Source organism: Eleginops maclovinus, chromosome 10 (genome assembly GCF_036324505.1).
Source record: "Eleginops maclovinus isolate JMC-PN-2008 ecotype Puerto Natales chromosome 10, JC_Emac_rtc_rv5, whole genome shotgun sequence".
NCBI lineage: Eukaryota > Metazoa > Chordata > Actinopteri > Perciformes > Eleginopidae > Eleginops > Eleginops maclovinus.
This window is the reverse complement of record NC_086358.1, coordinates 12,007,445-12,022,112: the sequence shown is the minus strand read 5'-3', so window position 1 is coordinate 12,022,112 and position 14,668 is coordinate 12,007,445. Positions and strand designations below refer to the sequence as shown.

The window sequence follows — 14,668 nt, the reverse complement described above, 5'->3', positions numbered from 1 at the left end:
TTTCCTCAAAGTATATGTTACTATAAATACTAAACTATGTGGTTTTTTAGAAATGTGTAAATCTTAGTTGATAAAAAAAAGCTCAATAACTTATTTAAATAACAAGCTTGAAATTTACCCTTCATATTTCCCCTTATAAGTAATCTGAGGCTTCTGTTTTAAGGAATGGGATGCCAACACTTTTTGTGACAAAATAAATGCAACCCTATGGAGAGCTGTGATGTAGGCTGTTTTTTCTTAAAGCATATGTAGCGTGGTACAGAGTGAAGTTGCCCTCCACTACACATTTAATTTGAAAGTCTTTAATTGTGTTCTGCAAAGAGCAATATGTATTTTATCATCACAGTTCGCCACACACACACACACACACAGTAACTTCACTCAAGTGTGTTTTCGTTCTCTGAACGTATTCACGCGAGACTTCCCTTGTCCCCGAAGTGTAGCGAACGCGCCCTCTGCTGGTCGGAGTGAGACACTGCATACTGCTAGATAACTACATTTTTCAAACAATAAACCAACCATCCCTTATCAGAAAACACAGACAATTTTCACCACACTCTGAACATGAGCTGTACTAAATGCAAATCATGTTAAACGTGTAATTACTAATAATGTAGGTATATCAACCCACTGATGGCTGTGTATGCCACACATACCAAGCATTAAGCATATTTAATTTTTTTTTATGATTTTGCCAAATCATAACTTAACTTATGAGGGAATATACCTCACCTCTGGCCCAGCCCTTCGTATATTTTTCTGTATGTGGCCCTCTGTGAAAGAAATGTGGACATCCATTTACTATAGTGTCATTTTTCCTGAAATTGTCAACAGTTTAAACCATGTTGTTTGTCCTGATACGAGTTTCGACATCACTTCTCATTATAAAGTATGTTTAAAATACATTTTACATATAGCATAGAATGCCATAAAAAATAATCATGAAATGATGCAGCAGAAATCAGTTTTTTTTTATGTTTTCCCAAACCCACCCAGCTGGTGGCAGTATAGTATGGGAAATAAATTGATGCAACACAATCTCTTTGTCTGAACATTTTATTGGTTTCCCAAAAAATGAATAAAACAAAAATATAAAGTAATTTCCTCCAAAATAATTTCAATGTCAAGGAACTGGACAGCTAAAACTGAGGAGAATTCAACCAGGGAGGGGCACTCACAGAAACACCTCGCCCTCCCTGCTCCCCTGTCTAGGCTAGCAGAGGAGTCGGGAAGAAGCGGCTTTTAATATGAGACAAAGCGACGGGAGGACAGGGGGAAAAAAGGGGGGAGATAAGCATCTTTTAAATCTTGCACAGTAAAAATGGGAATCTTAATCTTGGCAACTTCACTACTAATCTTTCCACCTGAAGAGGGAGACAACACACACAGAGTAATACAACTATTGTTTTCTTTTATTCATATTAAGTTAAATGTATATCCCTTATGATTGAAGTTATCTCTAAGGGGGCCATTTCCTTTTGAGAGTAGTACTCTCTGAAATAAGGCATCTGTAGTGCTGTCATCTGAAACAGTTGCAGCAAGGGGGTCACACCTACGCTCAGCGATCACAAAGTGTGTGCTCTGAACATGGCTGCCACAACAATATCATGAACGTTTATAGATGAGAGAAGGAGGAACAGCATTTCACTTTCTCTCTCTCTCTCTCTCTGCTGTTTCCTAATATTAACTCAGGCAAAAAACAGAACAGGGAAACGTTTAAACAGAGATGCAGGTACAGTATAATGGCAGCACAAAGATCACAAGGTATACAACAGGCTAGCCAATGTCTCGTGACGTGTGTGTCTGCATGTGTGTAGAAGAGCCGAAAAGCAGCGGTAAACAATGATATGTTCTGAAGGCTGTTCAGAGGGTGGAAGAAGGCAGGAGAGGGCGGTCAATAGCAGGAGGGTAAGGGCAGGGAGAGGAATTGAGGGTTTGGCCATTTATGTGAAGGTAAGCCCCGCCTCGTTGTAGACTTTGAAGACCTTCTCGATGGCGTTGACGTAAGCGGCCGTCCTCAGGTCCAGACCCAGGTTGTACTTGCTTGCTGTACGCATGATTTGCTAGGAAGGCAGAGGAGGACATGCGTTATTATGTTGGCTAACAGCAACAACCTCAGTGGGACTGGTCACCTGCTGCTGGCTGATGGTAATCACCAGCACAGACAACCATTCCTGTAGTTACACACTGGCAGATATAGGAAGTCACGTTGCACATTTTGTATTCCTTTTAATAATTTCAAAAATGAGGTGAAACCTTGATTTACGGAAAAATTTGGAGTTTTTGTTAATCAGCCCAGGTTTTAGGGCAAATTTTTACTTGAACATTTCATTTACATGGTAAAAAAGGTGAAAGGTAACAAGTGACACCTTTCTCCAGTATTTTTAGTAGTTGATGGAAATGTTTTTGGTCTACAGTGAAAAGAGCGACATGAACCACTGCACTAAGATAGCCTTTGATATTATACTAGTATATATAATATACAGCGTGGCTCTGCAGTAAATAAAGGCCTGAATGTGTTACTTCCTGTACGATCTCTTACCCTGGCAGATCTCTCCATGGTGTACGCCAACCCAGAGTGAACAATATCCTTCTCAGAGGCACCCTGCAAGGAAAAGATCAATGTTAGAGTCAACCTCTAGGAGGACACTTTATAAACAAACTGGATGCAATCACTTAGTCCATTAAGAGAAAATGTTATGTTCATTAACAAATAACCGTGTTGGATAAATTAATGCTCTTTGCCTTAACATGTCATCTGGCATCTGTATAGGTGATAGGATATATGTACAGTTAAGGGAAAGGCTTGACGCAACATGTGTATCATCTCACAGTAACTCAACAACAACGTGTACTGTATACATGTTGGTCGGGTTTGTACCGCTGACCAGTGCCTCATTTTCTTTGGCCGTGGTTACAGACAAATGTTGCTAAATCATCTTATCAGCGTGTGTGTTAGCAGATGATACTCACAGCAACTCTGGCCTGGAAGTCAGCAGTAGGTACGACAGGGATGGGCCCCCCCTGCTTGCCAAACTTCCTCTCCAAACTTTCCTGCACAGACACTAGAAGGGAAAGAGAAACATTAGAAAATAAAGACACATCTTTGATTCTCTCACATCAGCTGACACCAGCTTATGCCGCAATTACAGAGCAACGTCACCGACACCGCCTGATCCAGCACAGATTCAGTAAGACTATATCTACTTGTTCTTTAAATTATTTTTGACATCATTTGTTATTTCATTTTTTTACACTTACATTTAGAACCAATTTATCTTGCATTTGAAAATACATAAGAAGCCTTGCCAGTTGATGTTGATGTTATAGCCCAGAAACTTCTACATAGGCGTGTCATGAAGGATGTGGACTTTGTGGAATTGTGCTTTTAAAAACTCTTAGCATCCACAGCATGAACTGAAACAACGGCTTTACAATTGAAAGTGCTGTATAGGCTGTACTATTTATCAGTAGTAGTATTGTAATTTGCCAATAATAACAGTTCTTTCTTTAAGATGGCCTCGAGATTTTGAATACACTGAAGGAATGAGTAAAGGAGAAAAGAAAAAGAAGAGAGAAGATACGCTGCATGACGAGAGAGACACTCTCTTTAATGATAAAAGAAATGGTAAAACATTTAACCTGATATTCTTGAGCACAAAAGGGGACTGGCTGACCGCAATCATGGAAGTGTTCCCACAACTCAAGCCAATTACAAGAGATGACCGAATCAGACTCAAGTCACATGCCAAGAAAGGCAGTACCATAATTTATATCCTAAGACATACATTGAAGTAAACGGCAGAGAACTAATCGAGGAGTTCGAGCAAAAATGTCCAAATATAAAATGAACGGCCCATAACTTATCAGCCGAAATGGCACGTTTGAGAATGAATGAGGATTAGTCATTAGATGAATCATTATAAATAACTGATTTCTAAGCTTTATGTTTATTGGTAATGTATCTTCTGAGTCCTATGACCCTGCAGGCCATGGAGGAGGTGAGGAGCAGTCTTGTACTCACTGAGCAGGTGGTAGTTGGAGTCCCTCTCATATTTGAAGGTCAGTCTTCCATAGCTGACATGGTTGAGATTCTTCAGCCACTCAAAATAAGACACTGTCACACCGCCAGCATTCAGGTACATGTCCTGCAGGAGGAAACAAAGTCCTTAGACATCGGCCTGTTGGGTCCTCACTTCCCTGTGTGTTGAATTATTATAAAATGTACCCTGTACTGATTTTAACTTTAGAGATATGGGAATGAAATGATTACTCTGTAATAAACTAAAAATGCCTACACAATAAAAGCTTGTTTATTGTTGACACGACTCTTGCTTATTGTTTGAGTTTCCCCTCTATGGTTTATTTATTATCATTACAAAAATATATCATTGTGTATTTTTTGCTGTAACACATTCATGACCAAATAACAAGTAATAATCCAAATTGAAAATGAAACACATCCCTAGCTGTAATTAATGAAGAATTCAACACAAATACAGTTAATCTGCTCCATCAGCGCTGGATTTGTGTGGTTTGAGCACATTTTATTTTAAGTGTGTGCTTACAGGAATAACCATGACGTTGTTCTCCAGGAAGATCTTGTCAGCATCTGGGGTGGTGGGACCATTAGCACCTTCAGCAATGATCTGAAAAAACATGAAATCAAAACACACACTTTAGATGACTGCAACCTAGACCCCCCTGTCCTTACCCGTGTGGAGTCAAACACCAACTTGAAGAAAAGCACCGTTGGGTAAATCAAAGAGAGGGTTTACCTTGGCCTTGATCTTTCTGGCGTTGTTACGTGTGAGCTGCTTTTCTCCGGCGGCAGGGATCAGGATGTGGCAGTCGGCTTCCAAAATGTTCCCTTCATAGGGTTTGGCTCCTGGGAAGCCCACAATGGTGCCATTTTGCTGCAGAAAGTAAAAGGGACACGTATCAGAAAAATATTTGATTGACTGGGTAAAAAAGTCAGAGAAAGAAAATAACTTAATTCTTTTAGGAAGTGAAAACAGAGGGAAAACAGACATTAAGGAGACAGACGGGAGGGGAAGGCAGTTTTGCTGGTACCAGTTTGTATTCCTCCAGCGCTTTTGGGTCGATGCCATCAGCGTTGTAGATGGCTCCATCAATCTCACCAATGCCCACACACTTGGCCCCAAACCTGTGCAGGTACCTCATGGAGTGAAGACCCACATTACCAAAGCCCTGTGAAGTTACAGCAGGTTAATAACATCATGGTCCAACATCACTATGAGCATCACGCTTTACTCATGAAATACCATCAGTACTAACATTTAGAATCCTTATACTGCTTTTCAACCAACCATGAACTGATAGGGTGCGGTGAAAATACAATATACTCTTGTGCCACCATGTGGCCAAATATAGTTATGACATCATCATGTAACTGAAGTAAGGCCTCAGATACAATACAGCCCTGTGAAACATTAAAGAACCACTCCAAATGTTTCTTAAAATCTCAATCTCTACATGTATGGCCGCCATTCCTGTGTCTGTTGAATTCCAACACAGAGAAATGTTGTCAGTAGTTTGTAGAATATAATAAACCAAAATAAAAATAATTTAACTCAAAGACAAACCTATAAATGGTAAAACCGGAGAAACTGATAATGCTGAAGTGGTCTCTGGGTTTAAAACCCTCAACCACAATGATCTAAACTGTGTTTAAAGCCTAAACATACTTCATGACACATACTCAATCTGTATGTACTGCATACTAGGGTAACCCACACTGTTCACACTGTGGTAAACACACGCAGTACGTCCTCTCTGCATCACATGACTGCATCAATGCTGATGTTAGCAGTCTGATGTACTGTTTACAAAAACAGCTCACACTTAATGTAATTTTTTTTGCTGTTTCATATGTTTTATACATTATATGTGCTTTCCCAAATTGTTCCTCTCAACTGTAAATGAATGTCACTTGCCATCATTGACCCCAAAACATTTTCAGCAGGTCGTTATTTTATCCGTGTGCTATTAGGCAGTCTCAAGGGTTGCATTGCATTTCGGGGCAGTTGAGGATGTTCAGTAGACTCATGTCTCATACTCCGAAGTTATTGTGTGCATACTATGAAGAAAGAACGCACTATATGCTTAATACACACTAGCATAACTATGCAAACTGAGCATGAAAAATACTAGGGACTTAAAAGAAAGGAACTTTTTTTAAAGGAAAGTCTCTACAGCAGGGTCGAGCTCCGCCTGTGGTTTCCTCAATTTCGATAGTGTTATAGTGAATGCAGTATCGCCATATCACATCCCAGCACAGGTCTAACAGAACTGAGGACAGAAAGAGTTCACAGCTGATCTTTTTTAAATGAAGTGTGATAAGAGAAAAAACAATCCCCCAGTTCTGATCTTGATACAACACTAGGGATCCACCTCCCTGCTCTCACTCCAATCTCTACGGAAATCTAATCTCAGCACAGTGTAATCTCCACACACACGATTACCCCCCCCCACACACAAACGTCACCCCCTTCCATCATCTCTAAAAGCTTTCTTAGTTTAAAGAAATGTCTCTTGAAATTCTTTGTGAAGCGAGTAAAGGACATTGAAACGTGGGTTATGCGTCCTATGAGGGTGTGTCTGAATTTGAAATTAACATTTTGTTATTTAAGAATAACTTTTGACGTAAAACACCAGTAATTATAGAAAACCGTGCAGGAAAGAAGCAGAGGTCTGTGAGTAGGTGTTCTCCACTTATGTGTCTGTGCTGGCATTAGTGTGTATAAGTCTGAGTGTGTGAGTGTTTCCATGACACGTGAGGCCCATGTAACATATAGAAGTGAAACTGCTGAAAAGGAGAATAGTGCTTTTCATTTTTGCCTCAACAGACTCTTTCCTGCTTAAAGATGATGATTTAATGTTAAGTTTTTCATAACTCATCCCATTCTCTCATTTCTCATACACAGTTCACCGCCGTGTGCTCGGTGAGGGGATCAGGGCCGGGCTATAACAGATGGCATGGCTCTGATTGAGGCTCTAAAACCCCTCATCATGATTTCACTTGAAAAATTAAGTCCTGTACGCAGATATCTGCACTACATTGAGGGCCTCATCTTTCCTCTGAAGAAAAATGTGTCCACTATGATCAAACCACGCACGTCTGTTTACCTGGATGACGAAGGTCTTATCCTGGAAGCCAGGTGTCAGGCCCACCATGCTCATGTAGGACGCCTCGTTGATGAAGTTCTCAATGCCGTGGAAAACTCCACGACCAGTGGCGGAGATACGACCGTGGATTCCTCCCTGGCTGATGGGCTTTCCTGTCACGCAGGCGTGGGCGTTGATATCCTGCACACGCAGACATAAAAAATACGACTGAAAAAGACTGAAGAAGAATATGTACCAGTGGATTGTTGAATCAATTTGGGTTCCTCTTACATAGAGCGTGGCTGAAACACCATTCAAAACAGACTATTCTTAAAGCCTTAATGTCTCCAATGAGGCTTAAAATTGCAACTATATGACCAATAGAAACTGCATAACCAGTGATTCAACAGGAAATATGATACTTTTTGAAGAGAATTCAATAAAGGCCATCAGTTGTACTCCATGACGTGGCAGCCATAATAGGAACAGGTTGATTTCTCTAAATGCAAAGGCTTTATTATCTACTTCAATTTATGAAGAACAGCAAATCCTCACAGTGGAGAAGATGTCATCACTAACCATGTTTTGCTGGATAACAGACATCCTCAAACAAATTTAAATACCTTATTGGCCATTGACGAATACTGTGAGTTCTAAAAATCACTCAACCCTAGTCCAAACACTGCAGATGAGAAATTATTCAGCTTTCATCCATTTTGCCTCTTCAGATTGAACCTATAACAGTGAAGATTAATGGACACACTTAGGTAAATATTTTCCATCTTTAGTCAAATAGGCTCTGTTTGACAGGTTTCGATAGGAGAATGATTATCTGATAACAGAAACACACACAGGCCTCCGTTTGTAAAGCTGCTGTAAGGAGAGGAGGAATGTCTCAGTGGTCGGCTGGGAAGGGAGAGGCAGGAAACCACCAAACATGGTTTATACGTGACTCATGCCTTCCTTTAATTTGGCCTTTTTAATAATCCTAGTGAACCGGTCATGTTATAAAGATTGGTTGTGTATGCCTCACAGAACTCACAGTGTGTGCAATGGTGTTGGCGTATGTGTCAGCGATCCAGGACATTTCCCTCTCTCCTGTGCTCATGTCTGGGGCAGGGACATCGATGCCAGGTCCTGGTGAAGGCAGAAAGGGAAGAAGGAGAATTAAAATCAAGCACGGCAGTCACTGGGCAGGTTTCAGTCTGAAGTATTCTGCCCATACTTAAATGAGCATCAGATAACTGGCAATACGCATTCTAAAGGAGAAGGGAAATGTCAGGTTTTGTGTCATATTTACACACAAACATTGCACATGTATTCTGGAACGTCGTCTAATAGCATGCATGCAGAGAGGTGGGGGATGGGACTGTGCACACTTAGTCAATAGGGCCACTTTTGCCCCACTCACACTGACAGAACAGGGCAGTGATGTGTGCAGTGTGTGCTGCTATGCCTTCAGGGCGTATACAAATATCTAAGGAAGGCCCTTGAATACTTCAATAAAGCATCTTGATTTTTGCACAGCAATGAATAAACTGCTTGTACCTGCTGAACCCGTGTATGTGAGGCAAAACTAATACTGCAAATGTTTTTAAAGTTAAACAATTGGTCACTTTCTTTAATATATATGTACATGTTCCTCAGTCGAGTGTGGTATAATGCCTGTAAATATCAGGCTCAGGTATAATCTTCATTCTTCATTATGATTTGTTTCTTTCTTTTTTTAAATGGTCTGTCTTTTCAGTTGACACGGGCATACCCTGAGCTACCCCACCCTAACTAAACAGCGCTAGACGACAGGAAATGTTTACTTCGCTGGTTGGTAACAGTCACCACCACAGCCGTTTCTAATTCAATCAAAGAATTGTCACGCAAAAAATGCCAACAGTGTGGCCACGTTGAAGTCATATTGCTGCTTATAAAAAATGACTTCAAACGTTTTGAGTTATAATAACAACAGTAAAATAAGCTCAAAAGTAAAGACTCACCAATGAAACCCTTCTTGGCCAGCTCGATGGTGAATCTCCTGGTAATCTTCTCCAGCTCATTATCCTGTGACAGACAAGACACAGTATCCATAAAACATGTTGGTAACAGTGTAATGAGACATTTAAGGATGTTGGTAAACAAGAAATAGTCTACAAAAAAGTAAAGCAATTGTTTTCCTTCAGCTATTTAAAAGATGCTATGGGCGTTTTGGGGGGTTTCCAATCCACTTAAAGCCACTGACCTTCATGTCTGTACCTTTACATTATCCATTAATACATGCACTAAGATCCCTGTCCATAATCAAATAAAAAAGGCAGGGCAGGCAGCATTAGTAAATTGAAGAAAATGTAACTTATAGATCTGTGTACCTACAGACACTGCAGATTTTAAATAAAATCTATTCTAAAGAAAGATACAAAGACACATTTGAGTATCTTCTTTAACAGTTGCATGTGAACAGGCTTCTTGTGTTCTCTCTCTCTCTTCACATTTCTATCTCTATTCAAGCATTCGGTCTTCTCATTAATCAACGGAATGAAAAGGATAAGGCTTTGCATTCCAGTGTGATTGAGTCATCATCTGTGTTTGAGTGTGTGTAAGAAACAGACAAACGCAGGAAAAGGGATTCCCCTCCAACGACAGCCAGCTTATGTTATGCTTTGCTGCGTTGCTATGCATACAACAGCATACAGTTTAACATGTCTGTGCCTCTATATGTGCATGCGGGTGTGGGGGGAGGGGGGAGGAGATAAGAAGGCTTACAGAGTAATTCTTGGTGTTGATCTTGACTCCAGCTTTGGCTCCCCCAAATGGCACATCTGGAATAGAAAAATGCAGCTTTCAAACAACAGAAACACATTGAGATACCCATGTTTAATCTCATTCATTAATGTGCAGTCAGTAGAACGAGAAAGCTAAATAGAAGACGGTTATTTCCAGCAACTAATATCGTTTACTTAATTTGTAGGAGAAAATGTCATTTGAACACATGACAATAAGTTGGTAGGACAGACCGTATTAATATGTATATGGAGATCAGGGGACAAGCAGCTGGAGGCTTTATGTAAGAGTAAGACTTTAATACTTACCAACAACGGCGCACTTGTAGGTCATCAGAGAGGCAAGGGCTTTGACCTCATCCACAGACACATCCATACTGTAACGGATACCTGGAGAAACACACACAAAACAGGAGGAAATTAATGTAGTCCTGTTTCTCAATACACATATCCTTTTAACCCAAAATGAATGTGTACTGTATTTTTTATTATAGGCTGGTTTATGAGCTCAAGTGCCTTGTATACTGATTAAGTGTTCAGAATGCAACATGGGGAAATCATTAGCCCACACTGGAACCATCTCACTGCCCTACATGTGCAACTCAACAACAGAAAAGGGAAATGAATAGCAGAGATGGACCACTGTTGGGACTGGACTGGACCAGTAATGACCGCGTCTTATTACTGCTGCAACTTCGACACCTGAATTTCACTAAAATGCACTAATAAAGGTTTAATGTATGAAATCCTCCAAGACACATGCACAGGTTGGAGGTCACTGATTGATGCTTGCAGTCACGGTAGCAGAGATCGTCGGGTGGAGCGCAACAACCAATCCCAGCGCTTCATTCTGACCCCCACCCCCATTACAGTCATTCCTTCCTGTTGTCTGGGGTTTACTACTGTCTCCACGGTAACATGTGTGAGTCAGCCTGTGTGCTGCAGCGTTATACGAGACCATACAGCCAGGCTGCCAAAGTACCACACTACTGCACGGTGCGGCTGTACCAAATATAGCTCCTCTAGAGCTAGCTTCCACAGAAGTGTGTCAGCACGTTAGCTATTTTTCATTTTTTGAAAAGGGCCTCAACTGAGGTCTGGACTATCCAAATGCCTTTACCCATTATGAAGTCAACTGTAAGTGCCACAACTTCCCTTTGTGTTTTTTCAGATAGAAGATCAAACCTTTCTAAACAAAGCTTGATCTTTAAAGAGTGCTGCATCGCTTCCCCTCTTTTTTCTTTATTCCCATTCATCCTAAATCAGCTGAGTTACACCAGGGCTGACAAAAGACAATCCAGTTTACTGATCCAATTTTTGTTTGTTTAAAAGGAAAAAAGGCCTGGCTGCCGACCCATCAGACCACCATTCACCATTGATCCACCCAAGCAACAGCTCACCACAGCAACCAGCCCCAAAACATATCTGTAAACACATTCCTTTGAAATTGAGGACAGATTTTAGGAAAATAAACTGAGCCCACGCTGAAGTCAGGGCGGTTTCATTTCAACAGTCTGGCTAGAAGGCCAGACACGGCAGCAGTCTTGCTCCGGAGCCTCTCTGGTCTGAAGCAACATGTCTAACATCTTGACTCCTGCTTAAAACATGTTTGGCTTTTACTTGAGCAACAGACTGTTTGGTTTGAACTACTGGTTCAATTATTCAGTGCATTTGCCCAATATTTTCCCTGTATTAGTTAGTGTTTCCAGACACTGAATATATATCCAATAAAGCTGATGGAAAGGACACAGTTATTAGCAGGTTATAATGAATTTAACTCTCATATTGGATGTTCCTCCACACGACTTTGACATACTGATTGCACTGCTTTTCACGCGAGAACAGTGACAGGAAATAACCCTGATTTCCCCCACTTCTCAGAAAGGAGAAGGACGTTGAGAATCTAGCAGTCCAAACTAAACATGAGGGACATGAGCAACTACTATTTACAAATATGACTTTCCAGTAACTATATTCTAGGAATGTGAGGAAGACCTTGCATGTATAGAAACAATATCATATTCCCAAATGTATTCAGTAGTTAGTAGGGAGCTTCTGTCACTGTGAGGCTCTGCAAAGGGGTGCATGATCAACACAAACATAAACAGCCTTTGCACTTTGCAGTTTGATCTGAAGGGTCTATGCACTATATTAATGATTAAACCCACTGAAAAATAACGGCCCTTACTCCCACCCCGATAACAGCAGTTTAGCATACAGGCCAATCACATTTTTAATAGGCCTCCTCAATAGTCACACTGATATTGCTCCTACTTGTCACTTAATCTTATGAACCGAAGTTCACACTTGCTGTGATTTGTGACCACTTTTTAACTGTACCTTAGATCTGGATTTGGCAACATGAGAGGGTTAAACATATTTAATATTAATAAGAACAATAAAGACTGTTAATAACAAGATGGAGTTTGGATTGAGGTGATTGAGGTGATTCTCTGCTCTCGTCAGGCTCATAAAAGGTGGACAGAGACAGTTAATGGTATTGATTTTACAAAATGGCTTCTGCGAGTGGTCCTTCACCGACAACTGGCTGTACTGCCTTGTTATTCCATAAATGGTTGAATTGCTCCATTGCTTTAGAAGTGGTTTCGGGGAAGTATCTGTAAGAGATACTTTGTTTTGGTGCTTTAAATAATGCACTTAAGGAGGATTTCCAATCCACTTAAAGTTCCTTTTATATTATATTTGCATTAAATGAATGTGTATATGGCACAGAATTTAGGTCTGCAATGGCTACGTCAAGCAGGTACAAAAGAAGGGTGTCATGGTGTTAATACTACACAAATGTCTGCCCGGCACCATTCAAACATGCCCTTTGACTGAATGGCAGGTCTCTTTCTATTAAGAAAGCCTAGACTGCACAGCACCCTCCCCCACCTGTCACACAGCTGACAAATAGGAGTGCCTGGAAACACAACCACCCCCTCCCCAGCTTTCACAGCCCCTGCCTTCCTATAGCCCACATCATATCCCCCTCTTTTCACAAATAACCCACAATGCACTGCAGCAGTAGCCCACAATGCCTCTGCTTTGAACCTTGAACTTTGAACCTCTGTCACTCTCCCCAAGGTTGACACATTGCACATAACGCTGGTTAAAACAGTGAAAAACTGTAAAATTGTGTGTATGTGTCCTACTGTAAGCCAAGGAGTGTGAGTCACCAGACATAAAAGCCTTTTTGCAGCACATGTGGGGATGGCCTGACCTGATCAATGACAAAACACCTGACGACTTCAAAGCTGCCCCCTCCATCACATCATACATCTGACACGCATTCATTAGAATAAACGTAGGCCAGATCAGTCAAAAAGGAAACAAACTGGTGAATCCATCCGGTTTGAACCAGAGTTAATCACTTGATCGTGAGAATGATGGACTAGATTTAGGATCACAACTGCTTAAAAAGTATGGGGGACTCTTTAGTTTGACTGCTAGCTTGCTGCTAGCCTGAAAGCTAAGAAACTACTGTAACACTACACTTCTGGGTAAGCAGGAAGGTCACTGTAATCTGCAGAAAAAGTCTCACGCAAACAGTGCGCAGTTATTAAACACAGGAAACAAAACGAACGAGCAGCCATAAAAAAAAAACAAGGCAGCTGTTGACAGTAGCTGCTTTGTTTTTTATACTTTCAACGAGCTAATACTGCTAAGGATTGCTATGTGGCTGGCTAAAGCTAGCTGACAGTATTTGGCCCAATACTTACCCCCTTTGCATGGCGTCCTGTGCTGGCTGTGCTGTGCGCGGTACCCCTCAATCACCTCCCACTCTCCGTTATCCCTCTTGATGGGGAAGGACACGCTGAGGACGTGGTTACATGGCTTGATGATGCGCAGGATACCCCGCACACGGTGCCTCTTCTGCTCGGGGGTCTCCCTGGTCCTCAGATCCTCCACGAGCTTGTCCTCGACGATGCTGGCTCCGCGGTCGAAGAAACCCTCGACCATCCGGAAGAAGTTGGGGTCGTCGGGCTTGTCTGCCGCGTCGGCGTAACGACGGACCCGCATCAGGGACGAGGACACTGGGAGAGCGGAGTCAACGCACCCCGAGGCCAGGGCACTGCCCGCAGAGCGGCTCAGCAGCTCACCGAAACACCGATACATGACTGAAGCTGGATAACCGTGTAAACGAACTAATACAAAGGCAACTAAACAACAAGGACAATGGGGGTGACGATAGGATAGGGGGTAGAATGAGCAACACAGCAACTCCTCACCGTGTCCCGTCCTCTGGCCGACTGGGGGATGGCATACTGAGTCGGTTTGCTTTAAAAGGCAGCACGAGCCAAGGAGGGAAGTGGGAGCTCCCTGGGAGGCACGCGGAAGAGGAGGATCAACAGTGGCGCGTTCACGTGCAAAGCAATTGACAGCGCACGTTCGCGAGGCTGAACCATTGAAAGACAGGGAAAAAGAAATGTAGAAAAAATACTTTTTTTCAAGTTCTTTCAACAGCAATGTTGGTGTTTTAATTCGACTGTAAAGGATGACTGTCATCACGTTCACGTTATCACAAGTGACCGATTAGTAGGATTAGGGCAACATGATGAGACTCAGAACTCAATTTGTTGTATTTTTGGTCACATCCAAAACTGTTTTGCATGTTTGCCAATTGATTAACCAAATCATCCTTAAGTAAAACAAAAATGCTGCAGTGGAAAATATATTTAAATGAAAGGAAAAGGAACATTTCTACACATAAATCAGAATCAGAAATCCTTTATAAGAAATGTACATTTTTTACAGCAAAAGTTGCA

General features: G+C 41.5%; 1 protein-coding gene across 1 annotated transcript; it reads right to left on the bottom strand.

Annotated features, from left to right (window-relative positions):
* Positions 1–1,040: 1,040 nt before the first annotated feature.
* On the bottom strand, positions 1,041–14,216 carry glud1b (glutamate dehydrogenase 1b). The gene is made up of 13 exons (XM_063893359.1): positions 13,622–14,216; positions 10,209–10,289; positions 9,883–9,938; positions 9,120–9,183; positions 8,171–8,265; positions 7,150–7,329; positions 5,074–5,211; positions 4,779–4,916; positions 4,569–4,649; positions 4,025–4,148; positions 2,974–3,065; positions 2,543–2,605; positions 1,041–2,063 (listed from the first exon to the last, which is right to left on the bottom strand). Exons 1-13 carry the CDS (start codon positions 14,016–14,018, stop codon positions 1,944–1,946), a joined length of 1,629 nt encoding a protein of 542 aa, XP_063749429.1. The 5' UTR covers positions 14,019–14,216; the 3' UTR covers positions 1,041–1,943.
* Between the last annotated feature and the right edge of the window lie 452 nt (positions 14,217–14,668).